Source organism: Bicyclus anynana, chromosome 26, assembly GCF_947172395.1.
Source record: "Bicyclus anynana chromosome 26, ilBicAnyn1.1, whole genome shotgun sequence".
Classification (NCBI taxonomy): Eukaryota; Metazoa; Arthropoda; class Insecta; order Lepidoptera; family Nymphalidae; genus Bicyclus; species Bicyclus anynana.
In genome coordinates, this window is record NC_069108.1 from 6,301,222 (window position 1) to 6,318,449 (window position 17,228).

Sequence of the window (17,228 nt, forward strand, 5' to 3'; positions counted from 1 at the left end):
AAAATAGGACTACCTCGGGAGTCCCCTTGCAAACAAAAACAAAAAATATTCATGTCGGTCCAGTAGTCTCATCTCTTGGTCATCCTCGAAATCTGGCCATTCGGCCGCGATCTTACGACGCTGCATCTGCGGCGCTTCGTTCTTCACTAGTAGTGGCGCCAATTTGCTTCTTTTCTTTTAATCCTACATCTTTTTGAAGTGTTTTTTGGACGGTTGAAAATCCACTTTCGTCTACATTGAAGATATTGGTAGGTCTTTACCATATTTATCTACCATCTTCTCTATTAAATCATAAAAGTTTTCAAAAATCATCTCTATTGAATCCTTTAATTCTATTCAAAAATGTGTTTTCAGCTTGCCTTTTCATAAATTTGTAAAACCATGCTTTGCCAGCTATATATAAATTTGTATAACCATGTTGTCCATAAATATTTATTTCGATCGTGGGTATTATCACTAGATCTTCTAGATTAGCTTCGATCGTAACTAACGGTACCGGTTTTGGGAATGATTCTTTCAATTTGCATTTATCACAATTGCTTCTAAAAATTCCGAGCGTTCCGCAGCCATAACAATTAATAGCAGATTTTACTGGCTCTAGGTTTGAAGTGACTGGGTTGCTGGGCTTTAATGTTGTAGCATTTGATTGCTTGTGTTCGGTCATTTGGGCTGCCCGTTTCCGACATACTTCAATGTTATGTCCCTTTCTACCGCAAAATAGACATGGATTGGTAGCAGGATTCTCATTGAACACTGAAGAAGTTTTTGATGTAACATTCTCCAGAGATTCCAAGTGACGAGCCCTCTCCAACAACTCTGCGAAGGTAGTGATGTCGGAGCGTGCAATCTCTTTTTTTAAGTCTCGTCAACTTGTTAAACGGTGGGGAAGATTCGCTCAATTCCGTCAGCAAAGCTCCGTCTACGGTATTTTGCGTCGTTCAAACGGCAATTCGTAGTCAATTCACCGACCCGCAAGTTATTACGCAGGTCGATGAATTCTGCATCATTTTGTTGGCGCACGTTTATTATTCATTTGCAAAATTAGATTTAATGCTTTAAATTAATTTCGGCTGCAAACCACGATGGCTGCAAAAACATCAGTTTCTTTTGCACGGAGGTAATTGCATAATATCGCCAAATAGTAGTAAGTTTACTCCGCCAAATTATTCATACATTGTTTTTGTTTTTCGTCGTTCGTGTCGTGTCATTTTTCGTACGATACCATCGATTTCTCATCATTTATGGGCCTCAAAGATCACGCCGACATCCGCTGACCTCTGATCTGACCGATTAAGGCTTGGTGTTTGACTCAGCAAATCGTTGAACGTGGCTCTGTTTCTTTCAATCCAAAAGCTTAACTCGTCCTCAGAAACTTCAACTCCATCACCTTTGTTCCAATGCTTGTGTATTGTACATTATGATGATGGGCAAACGGTGTAGACCTAGGAGCGAGATAAAACATTTTAGGATGCGACTCTAAATGTGTAACAGAGATGATATCAGACCATGATAAGCTGCTCAATAATTGTCTAAAAATTTTTCTGTCTAAAAAGTTTGAATTGCTTTGTATGAAAAAATAATTTCGTGTTTTGTAGTTAATATAATATTAGTTCGGTGCCTATAAAGGGTCTTGTTCTTAGTTAAGGGAAATACTCCCCAGCACCCTGTATACATGTTTTACAACTTTGATAAGTTCTTCAAATGGCCCCAATATTTACATAAGTAAATGTTTCTCCTCCACATATACTCATACACCATATCATTTCTGTGGTAATTATTGTCTTGTTTCATGAACTTAATAACAAATTCTTCACATAGTAGCCCTTCACTGTAAGTGGCAAGCATATGTTTAGCAACATTTAATGCAGCAGCTTGACTTACTGCTTGTTATATTATTGTGAGCGTGAGCAATTCTTCGGGATTAACATTACCTTGCAAAGGTCGTAATTCAGTTTGCCGTCTCAAAAAGCAAGATTACAATTTCATTATTCAGTAAGAGGTCCCAGTCATTATCATCAACATCCGCTTCTGGCCAGCATTCCAAATCATTGTCATTAAAATCCGCTTGATGCTGTAGGTCTCAGTCTATTACAATTAATTTCCGCTTGCTTGTGGCCGTAGGGTGATTTTGACGAAAGTTACGAATGGATTTTGAGGATACAGTGTTCCATGCATACAGATTTGTTAAACCCTACACAGAGTGTGTGTTCTCTTCTTTCACTAGATTCCTCTCGAAAAGGTAGATGACATACAAGTATTTAAATGAGTTAACTTTTATTATTATTATAGGTACGAGTATATGTAGTACATTTCTTTTTATAAATTGGGAGCTGTTTATGTGGGTGTGGATGGTTGTGTTAGTTTTTCTGAATCCGATTCCGATCTTAAATATTTTTCAACGACTCCCATTTGTTGAAGCACGTTTAGGGATAACTTGTTAAAACAGCATTTGCCTTTTTTTCATCGCATCTCTAATAAACAGAATTGCATTCAGCGTAGTTAGATAATGGGTCTATTGTTTACCAAATTCATTTGTGAGAAAGGTCTTTTTACCGCTGCATCCGAGTGAGGAAGTGACAGGCAGGATATAGCTAGGTCGCTTTGTCCGCAACGTACCAACACAATCGAATTCTATCGTCTTGAGTTTTCAGGTTAGTGTTGGGGATTTGACATCTCAACCAAAGTTCTTTTAGCTTAGATTGACTAAATAGTTCATTGCAGTAAATACAAGCTGCATCACTTTCTCCTCGTCCTCATTGGCGTATGATTCCGCAAGGTCATCGTCATAGTCAATAATATGCTGCTTCTGCTTTCGAGTTCGTAGGTCTGTGTTTTTTAAACACGGACTCAGGTTACTTATATTAAGATTCTCGAAGCTATTGTCATCATCTAAAATAATAGGCGCAGTGTGCTTTCGATCTCTCTTAGCTCTAGATTTTTAAACGGCAGCTTGAAATCAAAATTATCTTCAAAAAATACACGTTTCGTTTGCATTTGTTTTTTTATGGACATGCGATTTTCCTTTTCTTTTTTTTTGCTGTGCTGTGCTTTTATTTCGCTCATAAAAGGGCTAGAAGTGAAAGCCATATGACATATCAAAATATCATCTCCAAAAATTATCGGTGTATTTTCTATATCTAAGTAGTTTTTTAGTATTGAAAATGTTAGCTGTACTGTCACTGGTTGAAATGATTTTTCTTCTACTAGTGCTAGTGCTAGTGCTCTGTTTAATTATGTGAAGTAGATTTCCTTCAATATCATCTTTGGTATAATTAGTGGCTATCGATTGTCTCAACTGATACGAGTATATTTGGCTTTTTTTTGTGCCTGGAAAATAAAGAGGTATCCCTATCTGTATATTCGGTATCTGTTATCAAAAATGTCTATGTCAAAGATGCTGTCATTAAGCCATGTTTTAGTTAAAATGATTATGTTAAAATTGTGGTTAAGAAATTCACAATACGTTTCACTAGTGTTTGAGGGAAGTCCCTTGACATTCTGATAATAATATTTTATTACATCGAATTTTAAAATTTAAAGACAAATTAAGTCTGTTTAAGCACGTGTAAATTGTACCTTAAACGTTTATTAGCGGATGGGATTATGTTATACCTATATGCTTCACATATATGCGATCGCTTTACTGTGCAATTTAAAATAGCATTCTTATAACTAATCTTACCTTTCAACGTGTTGCCAGAGCTCGTTTAGATAAGTAGGTCTTCTTTTCGTAGGCACAGCAAATGACTACACTTGAATTTAATTTGCTATAGGTACAGCGGCGCGGAGCTGGATAAAGTCTTTAAATTTTGGTGCGGGTTCAAAAAATGCGACGGTTAGCAGCGTAGGTCTGGGCTAATGCATTTCGTGACAATTAAAAATTGTATGCGAATGATGACGGCGTGTCAAGCGAAAATGCGTCTTATAAGACTAGTTCCACTTTACTAAGTCAAAAGCACCAGATTTAAATTAAGTAATTAATTCTTGAGACAAATCTTTCGCGATGTTTTCATTAGGTGCTGAATGTACGAGGTCGTCCATGTATAACTGCCAGCTAGCAACGCTACACGCCAACGGAAAACGTTGAATTTCGTCACTGCACAGTTGTTTTATAGTACGCATGGCTAGATAGGGACAGGGACTTGATTTTAATCTAAACGGGACGCGATTCAATTGGTATACTTGAATCTGTTCATTATTCTGAAAACGAAATAAAATTTTTAAATGTTTTCTGTCGCGAGGTAAAACTTCTATTTGTAGGTACATTTGCTTTATGTCCGCGGTTTTACTAGTTCAGTTAGAATCGTAATTGACCCGTCTGTCAAAAATTGAAACACTGCGCGGGCCCCTTCCTGTCTCTCCAGCTTTCGATCTTTACCCCAGGTATGTTGAGCATCTCGGTGATGCTCAATAACTGGGTTATAAGGTTCGGAGTTCGGCCTAATTGCACTAAAGGCTTTTAGATCGTTAGCGTATAGAAGGACTTCAGAATTTATAAAACAGTTTACAATGTCATTAATAAAAATATTAAAAAGTATCGGTCCAAGTAAGGACCCCTGAGGGACACCAGAGTAAGCCGTCTTTGATGATTCAAATCCACCTAACACCACTCGTATATGCCTATCTGATAGATACAATGTAAACCATTTCAGGATATTACCGATAAAACCATAAGCATTTAATTTATTAATAAGAACATTTAATTATGATCTACTAAATAAAAAGCTTTGGAGAAATCCGTGTATAGACTGTCTATCTGTATGTTTCTGTCTACGTGAGTAGACAGATAGTCGAACATATGTTACCAGATTAGACAATGTGGATCTGAATTTGTTAAGTTTCATCCATGTTGTTTACTAGATAGAATAGATTTCATATGCCAATTTATATGAGGACATACCAATGACTCAAATACTTTAGTAAATATAGGAAGCTTCGAAATCGGCCGATGCTTCGTTACATCTCGTCTATCCCCCTCTTTGAAAACTGTTACAATTAATTCTACTTTCCAGAAAGAGGGAAATACCCCGTCAAGGAGAGACCTGTTAAAAATATCAGTGAGGGGGGGAAGCTAGGCCATCAGCACAACTTTTATTAAATATAGATGGAATTATTCAGCTCCAGCCCCTTCCCTTATATCAATATTAAACAGTTTTCTCCTTACTTGCTCCCCATAAAAGGTTAAGTTGTTTATAACAGAGTCGTAGTCATACAAATTTTTAGTATTATTCGTAGAAAGTAAAACAGAAACATTAGAAGTTATTGCGTTAAATACACTAGAAAAATGATTACCATATTGGTCACATATAACAACGCCGTCAGTAAATGTTTGATCATTGTAAACTATAGATGCAGAAATATCACATTATTACAGATTAAAGGTATTTATTCAGAGAATTTGAGAATGTACAAAATAATTCTCGTAATTAATCAGCCGTCCACGTCTGCGGACACTGCCGATATCCTTGGTGGCCCAGTAGTCCGTGCACACCGAGGTACGACTAAATACAAAAATACATAAGTCTCCAGTCCATATATGCTTTATGTGTCGGACAAACGCTAGCGCGGGCTAAAACACTAGCAGCGCCATCTAGTATGCGATGCGGGAACTAGTCTTTGCGTTACAACATTTATTTTTCCTTTGCTGTTTAAGGTATGACCAAAAATATTTTGTGTTAACTTTAATGTTATTTTCTAGTATATCGATGTAAGTATTATAGCAAGAACTAATAAATACCTCACATCTGTTTCTAAGTAATGTAATCATAATTACAGTTTAAAACAGATAAATAAACCTTATTACATTTTGTTTAAATACCAGAAGACATTATACTGCCAAATTAGTACCAAACTTGATAATTTTATATAACACAAATTGGAATATTGTTAAGTTTACGACTTTTTATAAGTTTGAAACGGCTAATGGATTCTAAAAATAGGTACAAAATATTAGAAAAGAGACGATATTGTATGAAATTATGAATACTAATTATGAAACGATAGGCGTCGAAATTGAAAATAGGTTGTTATACATCGATCTGTTGGACGTTGGACGTTGGGGTCCCAAAGTGCTGGAATGGCGACCCCGCACTAGTAAGCGCAGTGTTGGCCGACCCCCCACCAGGTGGACTGACGACATCAAGCGAGTCGCAGGGATTCGCTGGATGCAGATGGCTCAGTATCGTGATGTTTGGAAGTCCCTACAAAAGGCCTATGTCCTGCAGTGGACGTCCATCGGCTGATATGATGATGATGATGATGACATCGATCTGTGAAGTTACATAATTATTGTTTAAATACAACGCTGCTTGGTGAAAATTGAAATAATTGTGTGCACTAGGCTCACGAGCATGTTGTCTTATTAAAGTAATAAGTTAATAGGCGCTCGCGAAAAGCACGTGATTGATTAATAGTTACTTAAAACCTTCGGAACAATATAGTTGTAACAGTTTGAAGCGGGACCACATTAGCAAGAAAAGGATTGTTAAGGAACGGGCTCACTTTAAGTAAATTGCTGGCATCGCCGTCGAGCACCGAAATGGCGTCGTCGCTCCTTTTTTCTTTGGCCGGGTTCCCACTACGCCGGACCGGCAGATCTGCCGAAAACCGGACACCGGACAGAGTGTTCACATTACATCGGATCCCGGAAGAAATTCAGACAGTCCTCAGTTGAATTTGGACCTGCGCGCACAATGGACGACGAAATTGTTGTGTTGTGGTGGTATCTTAATAGAAGGCAAAATAAAAGAAAACATTGGGTACACCCTATTTTACGGGGAAGATTTTCACTTGGAACATTTGAAACATTAATGGGTGAACTTAGAAGAGACGAATCAAAGTTCTTCAATTATTTTCGAATGACAGCAACCACTTTTGACGATTTACGGTACGTTCACACGGAGACACGATTTGCCGAATCTTATTTTCATCGGATCTGGAAAAACCGAATGTTGTATTCACACAGCACATCTTGTTTGGCCGTATCCGACGGCCTCGTATCGGGATCTCGTGTGAACTCACCATCCGGCTTTTATTAGCAAGAGCGCGCACAGTTTCTCACGTTGATTTGGAAGCGATGGACGTGAACAGTCTTGCTATACTATACTGGTATTATCGCCGTCAGCGTCGTAGAAAAAGATTGTGGTTAAACCCAATAGTACAAAGAAGATCAACAGTTGGTGCCTTTACAACTCTAATGCAGCAGTTAAGAAATGATCCACAAAAATTTTTTAACTACTTTAGAATGACTATACCTACATTTGATAATCTTTTGAAAAAAGTGGAAAAAGATTTGAAAAAGCGTGATACAAATATGAGGAAAAGCATTAGACCAGAAGAAAAATTAGCGATATGTATAAGGTAATATTGAAATACTGTATTTTATTATAATTAAATTTATTAAAAATATGATTAAGACATTATAGACAATCGCTTGGTAGGTACACAGTTTGAAGTTTCCCAACTACATATTATGAAAGTCTGGTAAATCAGAAGCATTCGATTGAATACTTTGAGACTCTGGTGATGCTTGGTACTGCGATGTAAAATAGCCTTGTGATTGTGCCACATTTGGTTGATAGTTGTATGTTGATGAGTGTGCAGGAGACCATTCATTTCGGTTCTTTATATTTTGCAATAAATTTAAGACGCCTGATTGAAATTCTAATGTTTGATTATCGTTTAGCGTTGCCAATGATGGAAGTAGACTTTAAAGAAAAACAAATTACGGTCTTCTTTCATTTCTTCCTTCTTGTTGCATTCCATTTGATAATCTATAAACTCACTCATTTTCTTATCAAACACGTTTAAATTCTGCCTCGATGGTTTGCTTTTTTTTCTTTTTGAACCACCTACTAAATTTTCATTATCAATTTCTTGTTGACTTTCATCTGTAGCATCTTGATTATTTGCGACATCTTCACCGAATAAGGGCTTGTACACAAAACTGCGATGCGACATCGTATCGTAAAAACCTACGAGCTCGCACAACGCATCGCAAGAACTAGCGAATTGATTCGCAACGCGCATTCCTGCGATGTTTCGTCACACTTGTTGACGCCATTTTTAGTACGGTCTGGGACAGCGTGTGAACAAGACGTATGTACAAAAATGACAGAGTACGACGTTGATTTTTTAATATCACTGATTGAGGAGCGCCCTGTTCTTTGGGATTTGGCATGGTTCCCAGCGGGATTCATAATAGTAATAAATGGATGAACCCAAAATCTTCTTTGTTTCTTTTTCGTGTATCTCCTAAGCAATAACTGAAGTGCACACTTCTTTTTACGATCCATGTCATGACCTAGTTTTCAATTCAAAATACGTTTAGTACGGTTGACGGTCGTAGAAGGAATGGTCACCCTGGGAGACGCCTTGCCGCACGAAATCGCGTCGCAGCAATTCGTGTCGTAATTTTCTGCGTTGCGAATTCGCGTCGCGTCGCATCGCAGTTTTGTGTTCAAGCCCTAAATTGTCCTGAGCCATCGCACTGTCATGGGTAACATCTGATGTAACTGTAGCGGCTGTACTATCGTCTGCTGGGTTTGGTGTAACAATAGTTGCACTATCATGTGTGTCAGCTGGCGACACAATTTTTTTTAAGAACAACATTTGACGATGATAAACGTAGGCTCTCGGACATGTCGCAGACGATCCTGATTTTTTTGATTTCTTTTTCTCATTAATACTCCTCATCCAGCTGTCTCTAATATTAGTCCACTTCTTTACGATCGATTTAGCTGAAAAATATAATTAAATTTACTTGCAGATATATGGCTTCTGGGTGTTCATAGAAGGATTTACATTACGCCTACCGAGTCGGAGTGTCTACGATCAGTAACATTATTAAGGAAGTAACGAATGCTATTTGGAACAATTTGCATGGGGAGTTTATGACATTACCCAACACAATATCTGACTGGGAATATATCGCCAATGGATTTAATACTAGAGCAAACTTTCCCCATTGCATTGGTGCAGTGGACGGTAAACATATTAGGATAAAAAAGCCAAACAACAGTGGTTCCATGTTTATGAATTACAAAGATTTCTTTTCCATCGTATTATTAGCAGTGGTTGATTCATATTATAAATTTACATACATCTGTGTGGGCTCGTATGGAAAAGAATGCGATTCGACAATATTCAAGGAGTGTACTTTTTGGAAAAAACTAATAGATGGTGATTTGCAATTACCGGCAGCATGTCCACTGACAAACGATTCCGATTTATCGATTCCGTTTGTAGTAATAGGCGATGAAGGTTTTGGCTTGCATCAACATTTGATGAGACCTTACGGCGGAAACCATTTGGATAGAAACAAAAGAATATATAACTACAGATTAACCAGAGCTCGACGCTATGTTGAGTGCGCCTTTGGGATATTAGCTAACAAGTGGCGAATATTTCATCGTCCACTGGATGTTGATACCAGCACAGCAATATCGATTGTAAAGGCTTGCACTGTACTTCATAATTTTATAATAGATATGGAAGGTGTACAGTCGAACATAGAAACAACAAGCAATGTATCATCAGTGGTTAACGTGTTCACAGATGCACCCAATGAACAAAATAGTACACGAGGTGGACGATGTGCTAATGTTATACGATCTGAATTCACAAATTATTTTATTTCTACAGCAGGAGCTGTGCCTTGGCAAGACGAATCAATCTAACGTTAATTTTGTAACACACTGCTAATGTACAAATACTTAACCTGTTTACTTTAAAAAATTACAAACTTACCATAATCCTGCCTGTTTTTCTCCTCCATTTCTTCAAAATCTTCATTTAAATTTATACATATTTCTCGCCAGCCAGCAGTTCTCAAGTTTTTATCCTTGTATATTTCGAGAGTTTTGTCCCATAAAACTGGCCGATTTTGGACAAGAGAAATTAAATTTTCAACGTTTATATTTTTCGTCGTCATAGCGAGCGGTCAGTCAAAGCGGGCGAAAAGAACTGGCGACTGGCAAGCGCACGTGCAGTGTGTCCCTCCCGCCCACCCCTCCTTCCCAGCTTGTGCGACGCATTCGGTTTCAAGATCCGACAAAAAACCGAATCTACCCCTGCGTGTATCGTATGAACGCATCTATTGAATGCCCTATACCACTGTATCGGATCTGCATTTTGCAGTATCGCCGGATCGGTTTGTAGTCGCAAAATCGGATGTCAACTTCAGCAAGATTCGGCTTTTTTGTCGTGTCTTGAAACCGAATGCATGTGTGAACTCCTTCATTGAAATACTTATGCCACTAAACCGAATCCTGCAAAAAACCGATTCGGTAGCACGCCGTGTGAACGTGGCGTTACTGGGACGACTAGACATAAGAGTACGAGATACAAGTTTCAGAGAATGTATTTGCCCAGAACAAAGATTAGCCATATGTCTAAGGTAAGATTATTTTATGCACTATAGTATGCGCATTATCATCTGAGTCGTCCGGTCATAAAAGTCAAAAAAGATAGGAATGTGCAGCGCGCCTACCTGCGCACCCTAATTATCGATAAACGGCTACCTGCGCACGTGCTAATGATGAGTCAATAATGATTTGGACGATTCTGATTGGTCGGTTTCTAATGTAATTGCATTGCGTATTTTTTTTGCTATAAATGTGTTTACTGCAATTAAATAAATACATTCATGTGTTACTCGTTGCGCACTATGGATACTAATATATAATAAATTTGGCAGAAGACGAAGATTCTGATGATGAAGACTCAGATGAAGATTAATTTTATTTAGTTAATAATTATATAATATGAAATATGTATTATATTAAATCAAATATTGTTAATTTTTTTAATTTTGTGAACAAGATACGATAATAAACTTTACTTATCGATAATATGTCTTTCATTGTTACACCCTTCACTAGACGGCTCCATAAGACCCATAAGTGCAAGCGAGATAGATATAGAGAAATGATTTATGGCCCTAAGACTCAGTTGTTAATGCTATTAGTATAGATTGCGTAATAATAGTTTTGACGTAGGTACCTACTTAAGACTGTATGAATGAATGAATGTTTGCTATGTATGTTTGTTTCATGAATGTGAATATATATAATGTGTGTGTGTGGGAGGGTGTATGTATTTGATATTCATTATGAATTAAAAATGCAAACAATTATTTAAGTATTTATTTGTACTCAAACTTAAATCCCTTCAAAATCTAAGTAATCTGAGTCTTGGGAATGTATGGAACGATTACTAGATGCTGATGGCGAAGCTGGAATCGGATTCGATGTCTGAGATGAAGTTGATGGTATAGATGTTGTTGCCTGTTGATTGCTACTATTATATTGCGTAGAGTATCCAGGGTAGTGTTGATCTTGCGTAGGTATTGGCTGTTGATTGACGCTATTATGTGTGTAGTATCCAGAATACTGATCTGGTCCGGTTATCTGATTATATGAATCACGCCAATGTCCGTAATTTGGTCTCTCATAATTCCTACTTTTAATTTTTTGCAACATTGTCATGACGCTAGCTTGAAATTCTAAAGTCTCTTCGATAGTTAAAGTGTTCAAGATTGGTATAATGCCTTTGAAGAAAGATAGATGATGGTTTTCCTTTTCTGGGTTTATTCTGGAGTCCAAAAACTTTACCATCCTGTCATTTACCTCTTTATTATCAATTTTTTTTTTATCTTTAATTAAAGGTGAACGAAAATCTGATTCCATGCCTACTTCAGTCTCGGTTCTTGCTTTTTTTGAAACTGACTCATGTGGTGGTCGAGGTTCGGAGACTTTTTTCAAAAACATTAATTGCTCGTGATATAAATAATTTCGTGTCTTTTTGGTCGAAGATCCAGATTTAGACTCATCTTTTTGTTTCTTTACTGTCTTAAGCCACGAATCTCGTATATTATTCCATTTAGTTGAAACCTGTTTTCCTGAAATCAATAAAAAAATATCATAAAACAATACAATTTGTTTCTTGGTGACGTATAAAGTAATAATGTATTAACAAAAAATACTTTTTTTTTCAGATATTTAGCTTCAGGATGTTCATTCAAAGAAATACATTACTCATACAGAGTAGGCGTTTCGACAATAAGTAAACTAATAAAAGAAATGACCCACGTCATTTGGGAAAACCTAAAGACAGATTTCCTTAAGCTGCCTGATACTGAGAGAGAATGGGAGGACATCGCTTCAGGATTCGAAAGAAAAGCCAACTTTCCTCACTGTCTTGGAGCAGTAGATGGCAAACATATCAGAATTTTGAAACCAGCCAAGAGTGGTTCTATGTTCTTTAATTACAAGGAGTATTATTCTTTTGTATTAATGGCAGTTGTCGATTCAGAGTACCGATTTATTTTTATTAGTGTGGGCTCATTTGGCAAGGAATGCGATTCTAGTATATTAAAGGATAGTACATTTTGGCAAAAGATCAATGATGGTACTTTAAATGTACCAAAGCCTAGACCGCTTCATGAAAACTTGCACGAAGAATTACCGTTTATACTTGTTGGCGATGAAGGCTTTGCTTTAACACCTAATCTCCTACGTCCATATGGAGGTACACATTTGAATACTGATAAAAAGATTTTTAACTATAGACTAAGTCGAGCAAGAAGGTATGTTGAGTGCGCTTTTGGTATTCTGGCAAATAAGTGGCGAATAATCCATCGAGCTATAGATCTCAACGTAGACACAGCAATTCAAGTAATTAAAGCTTGTGCAGTCTTACATAATTTTGTAAGAGAAAAAGATGGTATAAATTTTGAAAGTTACCAAAATATAGAACATAGACAAGAACAAGAAACTACACCCATGAATCGAAATGTGTCGAGTCGAGGTGGCCCTAATGCCAACGCTATACGGACATTATTTACTAATTATTTTGTTTCAGATATTGGTTCCGTTCCGTGGCAGGCAGCAGCTATAAAATAAAATTTATCAATGCATTTACATTTTATCAATAAAACATTAAAAACTCACCGTACTGTTTTCTTTCTTTTTCATCCAGTTCATCGAAGTTTGGTTTCAGTATTAAACATACTTCACGCCATGCTGCTAACTTTAAGTTTTTGTCTTTATAAACGTCTTCGGTCTTATCCCACTGAACAGGTCTCTCTTGGACAAGCGTAATTAAAGTTTCTGCTTGAATATCCATGCTAAACGTCTACTTTTACCAGAACATGCGAGCCGAATGACGTGAGTGGACCAAAACGGTACGGTTGAAAAAACGTGCTAGCTTGTACATGATACGGCAAAATCACCGCGCGAGACATTGGTAAGTACTGGCTAGTAGCGCTTTTTACTCGGGCTGTGTAGGACGTGCTGCGTCATGAATTTTCTTACGAAAAAAAAGATTATAGTTGCTTATTACATATATAGGAAAAAGAAAATAGAAAAAAAAAGGGAAGTAAGGTTTTGGATACATCCGATTTTAGAAAAAAGGGAGGAATATGGCGCGTTTCATACACTTGTCAAGAATCAATTGAGAGAAGATGAAGACAAGTTTTACAATTATTTTAGAATGCAGAAAACTACATTCGACAACTTGCTCCAAAAATTATCCCAGGAACTAAAACATCAAGATACTTTTATGCGAGAGAGTATATCGCCCGCAGAAAGATTGGCTGTAACTCTGAGGTAAGTAGGTACAAAATTAAATGACATATTTTAGTTTAAAATTGTTTATTGCACACAAACAAAATTATTACATGTAATTGAATTTTAATAATTATTAATTTAAGAACAAGTAAATCAAAAAATACACTACGCTGAAAATGCTACTCAAGTGCGGCACTAAAATCGAATTCGTCTTCAATAGAAACTTGAGAATCTGCCGAGATACTTTCCGCATTTACACTATGTACAGATAATTGTGATTCGGGTCGGTAGTGGATTGGCTCTAAACCAGAACCGTGTCCAAAATCATGAGAAGACGTCTGTGGACGACTTATTCCATAGCCCGATCTAGCAGCTGTAGAATATCCATATGTTGACGATTGCGCATTTGAGGATGCTGTACCACTTAAATATCCTTGATGGCCTTGATCCCATTGGTTTCTTGATGTAGGTATATACCGAGTACACTGTCTTTGTTGAATATTTTTAATTATTGAAATTACTTGAAACTGAAAGTCTATCATATTTTCATCACTGAACTTGTCAACTGTATCAGCGATTCCCATAAAAAAGTTCATACTACGGCTTTTCTTTTTCTCATCTCGTTCTGCTGAATCCATAAACTTCATAAACCTAATGTCAACTTCACTTAGTTCATTTTTTCTTTTTTTTTTAGCCCTTTGCGTCTCACTCCGTTCAGTGTATCCCGAGCTTGATTGATTCGGGACTGCACTATCAAAATTTTCATTACTGAGGCTAGAATCATGAACATGTTCAGTCATGTTAGAATCGGTCTTGCGATGCTCAACATTTTTTTTTTAGGAACATCATTTCATCATAGAACATATATTTTCTTATTTTTTTTGCTGAAGAACCAGACTTACATTCTTTAATTTTTTTGTCATATTTTATCCAGCTATCTTTCATATTGGTCCACTTCTTCATCACCATTTGCCCTGAAAATAAATAAATAATAATTATTAAATTCAAAATTTATAAAAACCCCCGACCTAAACTGAATCGACCCCGACCTAAAATGGGGTTTTAGTATTTGAACCTGAACCGTTTTGTTTTATATTTCAGGTATCTAGCAACAGGAGATACCTTTACTGACCTATACTACAGCTATAGAATTGGAATAAAAACCATAAGTTGCATCGTACGTGAAGTATGCCACTACATTTGGTTAGAACTGTATAAAGAATATATGAAAATGCCATCTAAAGAAGACTGGCTACACATTGCAAGCAAATTTCAAGAATCTTCCAACTTCCCGCTGTGCTTAGGAGCGGTCGATGGAAAACACATCAGACTTATTAAGCCAATTGATAGTGGCTCGATGTTTTTAAATTACAAACATTTTTTTTCTATAGTTTTGATGGCAGTAGTAGATAGCGATTACAACTTTATATTTGTTGACGTTGGCGCCTACGGAAAGGAGTGTGATTCCAGTGTGTTTAAAGAGACCCCATTTTGGAAAAATTTAACAAACAACGGATTAAATCTACCCGATGCAACACGTTTGCCTGGAATTGACTACGATTTGCCATATGTGTTCATTGCGGACGAAGCCTTTGCTTTGCATTATCACTTGCTTCGTCCATTTGGTGGTCATCAGCTTGATCAATTAAAACGTACATTTAACTACAGACTCACCAGAGCGCGAAGATTTGTTGAATGTGCGTTTGGCATTTTATCCAATAAATGGCGAATTTTTCACCGGCCAATGAATGTGTCCATCGATTTGGCAGTTGATATTGTGAAAACATGTTGTGTTTTGCAAAATTTTATACATAAGCAGGAAAACTTTCAGTTTCACAATGCGAGTGAAAATGAGTCCACCCTTGATTCAGAATCGGAACTAATCCAGTTACCTATCACGAATGCAGTTCGCGGAAGTTTGGCGGCTAATGAAGTTCGCAACAGATTTGCACAATATTTTGTATCTAACGAAGGTCGCCTCTCCTATCAAAACAACTATGCATAAGTAAAAAGTTAATAATTAAATATCTGTAACTTACCAAACTTGTTTTTCTCATCACCACTTAAATCTTCAAATGTGGGCTGGAAATGAATAAATATTTCTTTCCAGGAATCATATTTAAGCCGCTTATTTTTATAATCGTCGATGGTCTTATCCCATATTACAGGCCTTTCTTGAATCAACGTAATTAATAATTCTTGATTTATGTTCATTTTATAATAAAATCGCGAAACAGCGTATATAAGCGGTCACGAATCCGTGCGTACGTCCGGCACCGTCGACACACCCCGATAGACTGCCATACAACACTGGTGAAAATCACGCCGTGCGTAGACGCGGCGCGCCGAGGGGCAGTCACGGCGCACGCGGCCGCGGCGCCGTGCCTTGGCGCCACCGTGCATGTCGACAAGCTCATATAGTGATCCATACCACACTGACGACCGTGCCTACACGCGGCGAATTAACCGTAGATTTTCACGGCGAGAAACCGTGTAATGGAAAAGAGGCCTATGTCTTCTTGATCTTGAGCCGGCCGAAGCGCACGAGTGTTCTCGAAGATTACAAGTCCTGTAACGGTCGCCAGAATTTGTTAATGACTTTGTTGATGAATGGCAGCGTTGATTAATAAAAGCAACTTCGCAAATTTTTCAAGCAGTTGTAATAATTTCTTTTACATTTTTTGGCAAGTAAAGGCAGACATCTTGGTGAAAAAATTTGACAATGAAATACGACGCGTGCACCGAAATGACAAGACAGAATCGCGCGGGCACAGATTAATACTTCACAACTTCACAGATCCATAATATATGTAATGTCAGTTAGACGGAGAATTTTGAATGACACCAACACAGAGCGCGAGCGCGAACATATATTATATTTGTCGCCGAGTGAGTTATTTGAACGGTTAGCAAAATCTACGTTAATTATTGTGATAATATTAGAATCAGGTTTCATGGAAATTGGATTTTAATTATTTACTGTGTAAATAAATAAGACTGTGAAAGATTGATCACGTGTGTCTCGTCCAATAGTATTGCGTTGAAATGGCGCGTAGGCGGTACGCTTGAGAGAGTGAGGCACCTTGCCCCCACTGTAGTCTGCTAGTGGAGCAGTTGAGTTGTAACAGAGTATTTGAAATGGATAGTCGTCTTACATTTGTTAAGCATAGTGAAATAGTGATCGTGATATAGAAGCTAGTGGGTGAGTTTATAGAAGTAAGGCCATTGCATTGTTAATTAATTAGGTGGGAGCCAAAGCGAGCGGAGATGGAGAGCATTGATTAGTCGTAAAGGGGCCCCTCAATCCAACTGACATCAGTTGCAAGTCTGAAATCCGCTCGTGCTTGACTACCTGCCCTATGATAGATAACCCTGGTTTACATGTGATAGTATTAGCGCTGTACTTAATCAATATAGAGGGTAGAACTGTATTAGCAAGTTAAATGGTCGTTCCAGTAATGATTGATAGTGTTACTTTGTGTATCTGTCATCCTTGACACAAAGCTTAGAACCTGCCCCGAGGCTTCTCCGTTATCAGAAGTAGTATTTAGTCCGCTTCGCCGATATCAGAAGTGGAATATAGTCGATGCCCCGTTATATATTTATATAAATATTCATCATAAATATGAAGTACAAAATTTCTAATACATAACATACAAT

At 37.4% G+C, this 17,228-nt stretch overlaps 3 protein-coding genes across 5 annotated transcripts; 1 reads left to right on the forward strand and 2 right to left on the reverse strand.

The window, feature by feature from the left end:
• Window positions 1-8,325: 8,325 nt before the first annotated feature.
• LOC128199633 (uncharacterized) lies at window positions 8,326-9,931 on the reverse strand. Its single transcript, XM_052889874.1, has 2 exons — window positions 9,748-9,931; window positions 8,326-8,738 (listed from the first exon to the last, which is right to left on the reverse strand). Exons 1-2 carry the CDS (start codon window positions 9,929-9,931, stop codon window positions 8,326-8,328), a joined length of 597 nt encoding a protein of 198 aa, XP_052745834.1.
• A 44-nt stretch (window positions 9,932-9,975) lies between these two features.
• Window positions 9,976-15,611, forward strand: LOC128199531 (uncharacterized). 3 transcript variants are annotated; one of them, XR_008252152.1, is made up of 3 exons: window positions 9,976-10,396; window positions 11,996-14,749; window positions 14,813-15,611. XR_008252152.1 is itself a non-coding variant. In XM_052889531.1 (3 exons), exons 1-3 carry the CDS (start codon window positions 13,300-13,302, stop codon window positions 15,571-15,573), a joined length of 1,149 nt encoding a protein of 382 aa, XP_052745491.1. In that variant the 5' UTR covers window positions 13,167-13,299; the 3' UTR covers window positions 15,574-15,611. The 3 variants fall into 3 exon arrangements, 2 of the variants coding, with proteins under 2 accessions (XP_052745491.1, XP_052745490.1); XM_052889531.1 differs by lacking the exon at window positions 9,976-10,396 and having other exon boundaries at window positions 13,167-13,607; window positions 14,670-14,749; XM_052889530.1 differs by lacking the exon at window positions 9,976-10,396 and having other exon boundaries at window positions 13,167-13,607; window positions 14,670-15,611.
• LOC128199534 (uncharacterized) lies at window positions 14,203-16,098 on the reverse strand. The gene is made up of 3 exons (XM_052889535.1): window positions 15,608-16,098; window positions 14,471-14,542; window positions 14,203-14,342 (listed from the first exon to the last, which is right to left on the reverse strand). Exons 1-3 carry the CDS (start codon window positions 15,780-15,782, stop codon window positions 14,236-14,238), a joined length of 354 nt encoding a protein of 117 aa, XP_052745495.1. The 5' UTR covers window positions 15,783-16,098; the 3' UTR covers window positions 14,203-14,235.
• Window positions 16,099-17,228: the final 1,130 nt, after the last annotated feature.

Coding starts and splice junctions, on each gene's coding strand:
- LOC128199633 (XM_052889874.1), bottom strand. CDS start 9,931: ATGACGACGAAAAATATAAACGTTGAAAATTTAATTTCTCTTGTCCAA. Junction 8,739..9,747: donor GAAAAACAGGCAGGATTATG/GTAAGTTTGTAA, acceptor TATATTTTTCAG/CTAAATCGATCGTAAAGAAG.
- LOC128199531 (XM_052889530.1), top strand. CDS start 13,300: ATGAATTTTCTTACGAAAAAAAAGATTATAGTTGCTTATTACATATAT. Junction 13,608..14,669: donor AGATTGGCTGTAACTCTGAG/GTAAGTAGGTAC, acceptor TTTATATTTCAG/GTATCTAGCAACAGGAGATA.
- LOC128199534 (XM_052889535.1), bottom strand. CDS start 15,782: ATGAACATAAATCAAGAATTATTAATTACGTTGATTCAAGAAAGGCCT. Junction 14,543..15,607: donor TGATGAGAAAAACAAGTTTG/GTAAGTTACAGA, acceptor ATTTATTTTCAG/GGCAAATGGTGATGAAGAAG. Junction 14,343..14,470: donor TGACAAAAAAATTAAAGAAT/GTAAGTCTGGTT, acceptor TCATGATTCTAG/CCTCAGTAATGAAAATTTTG.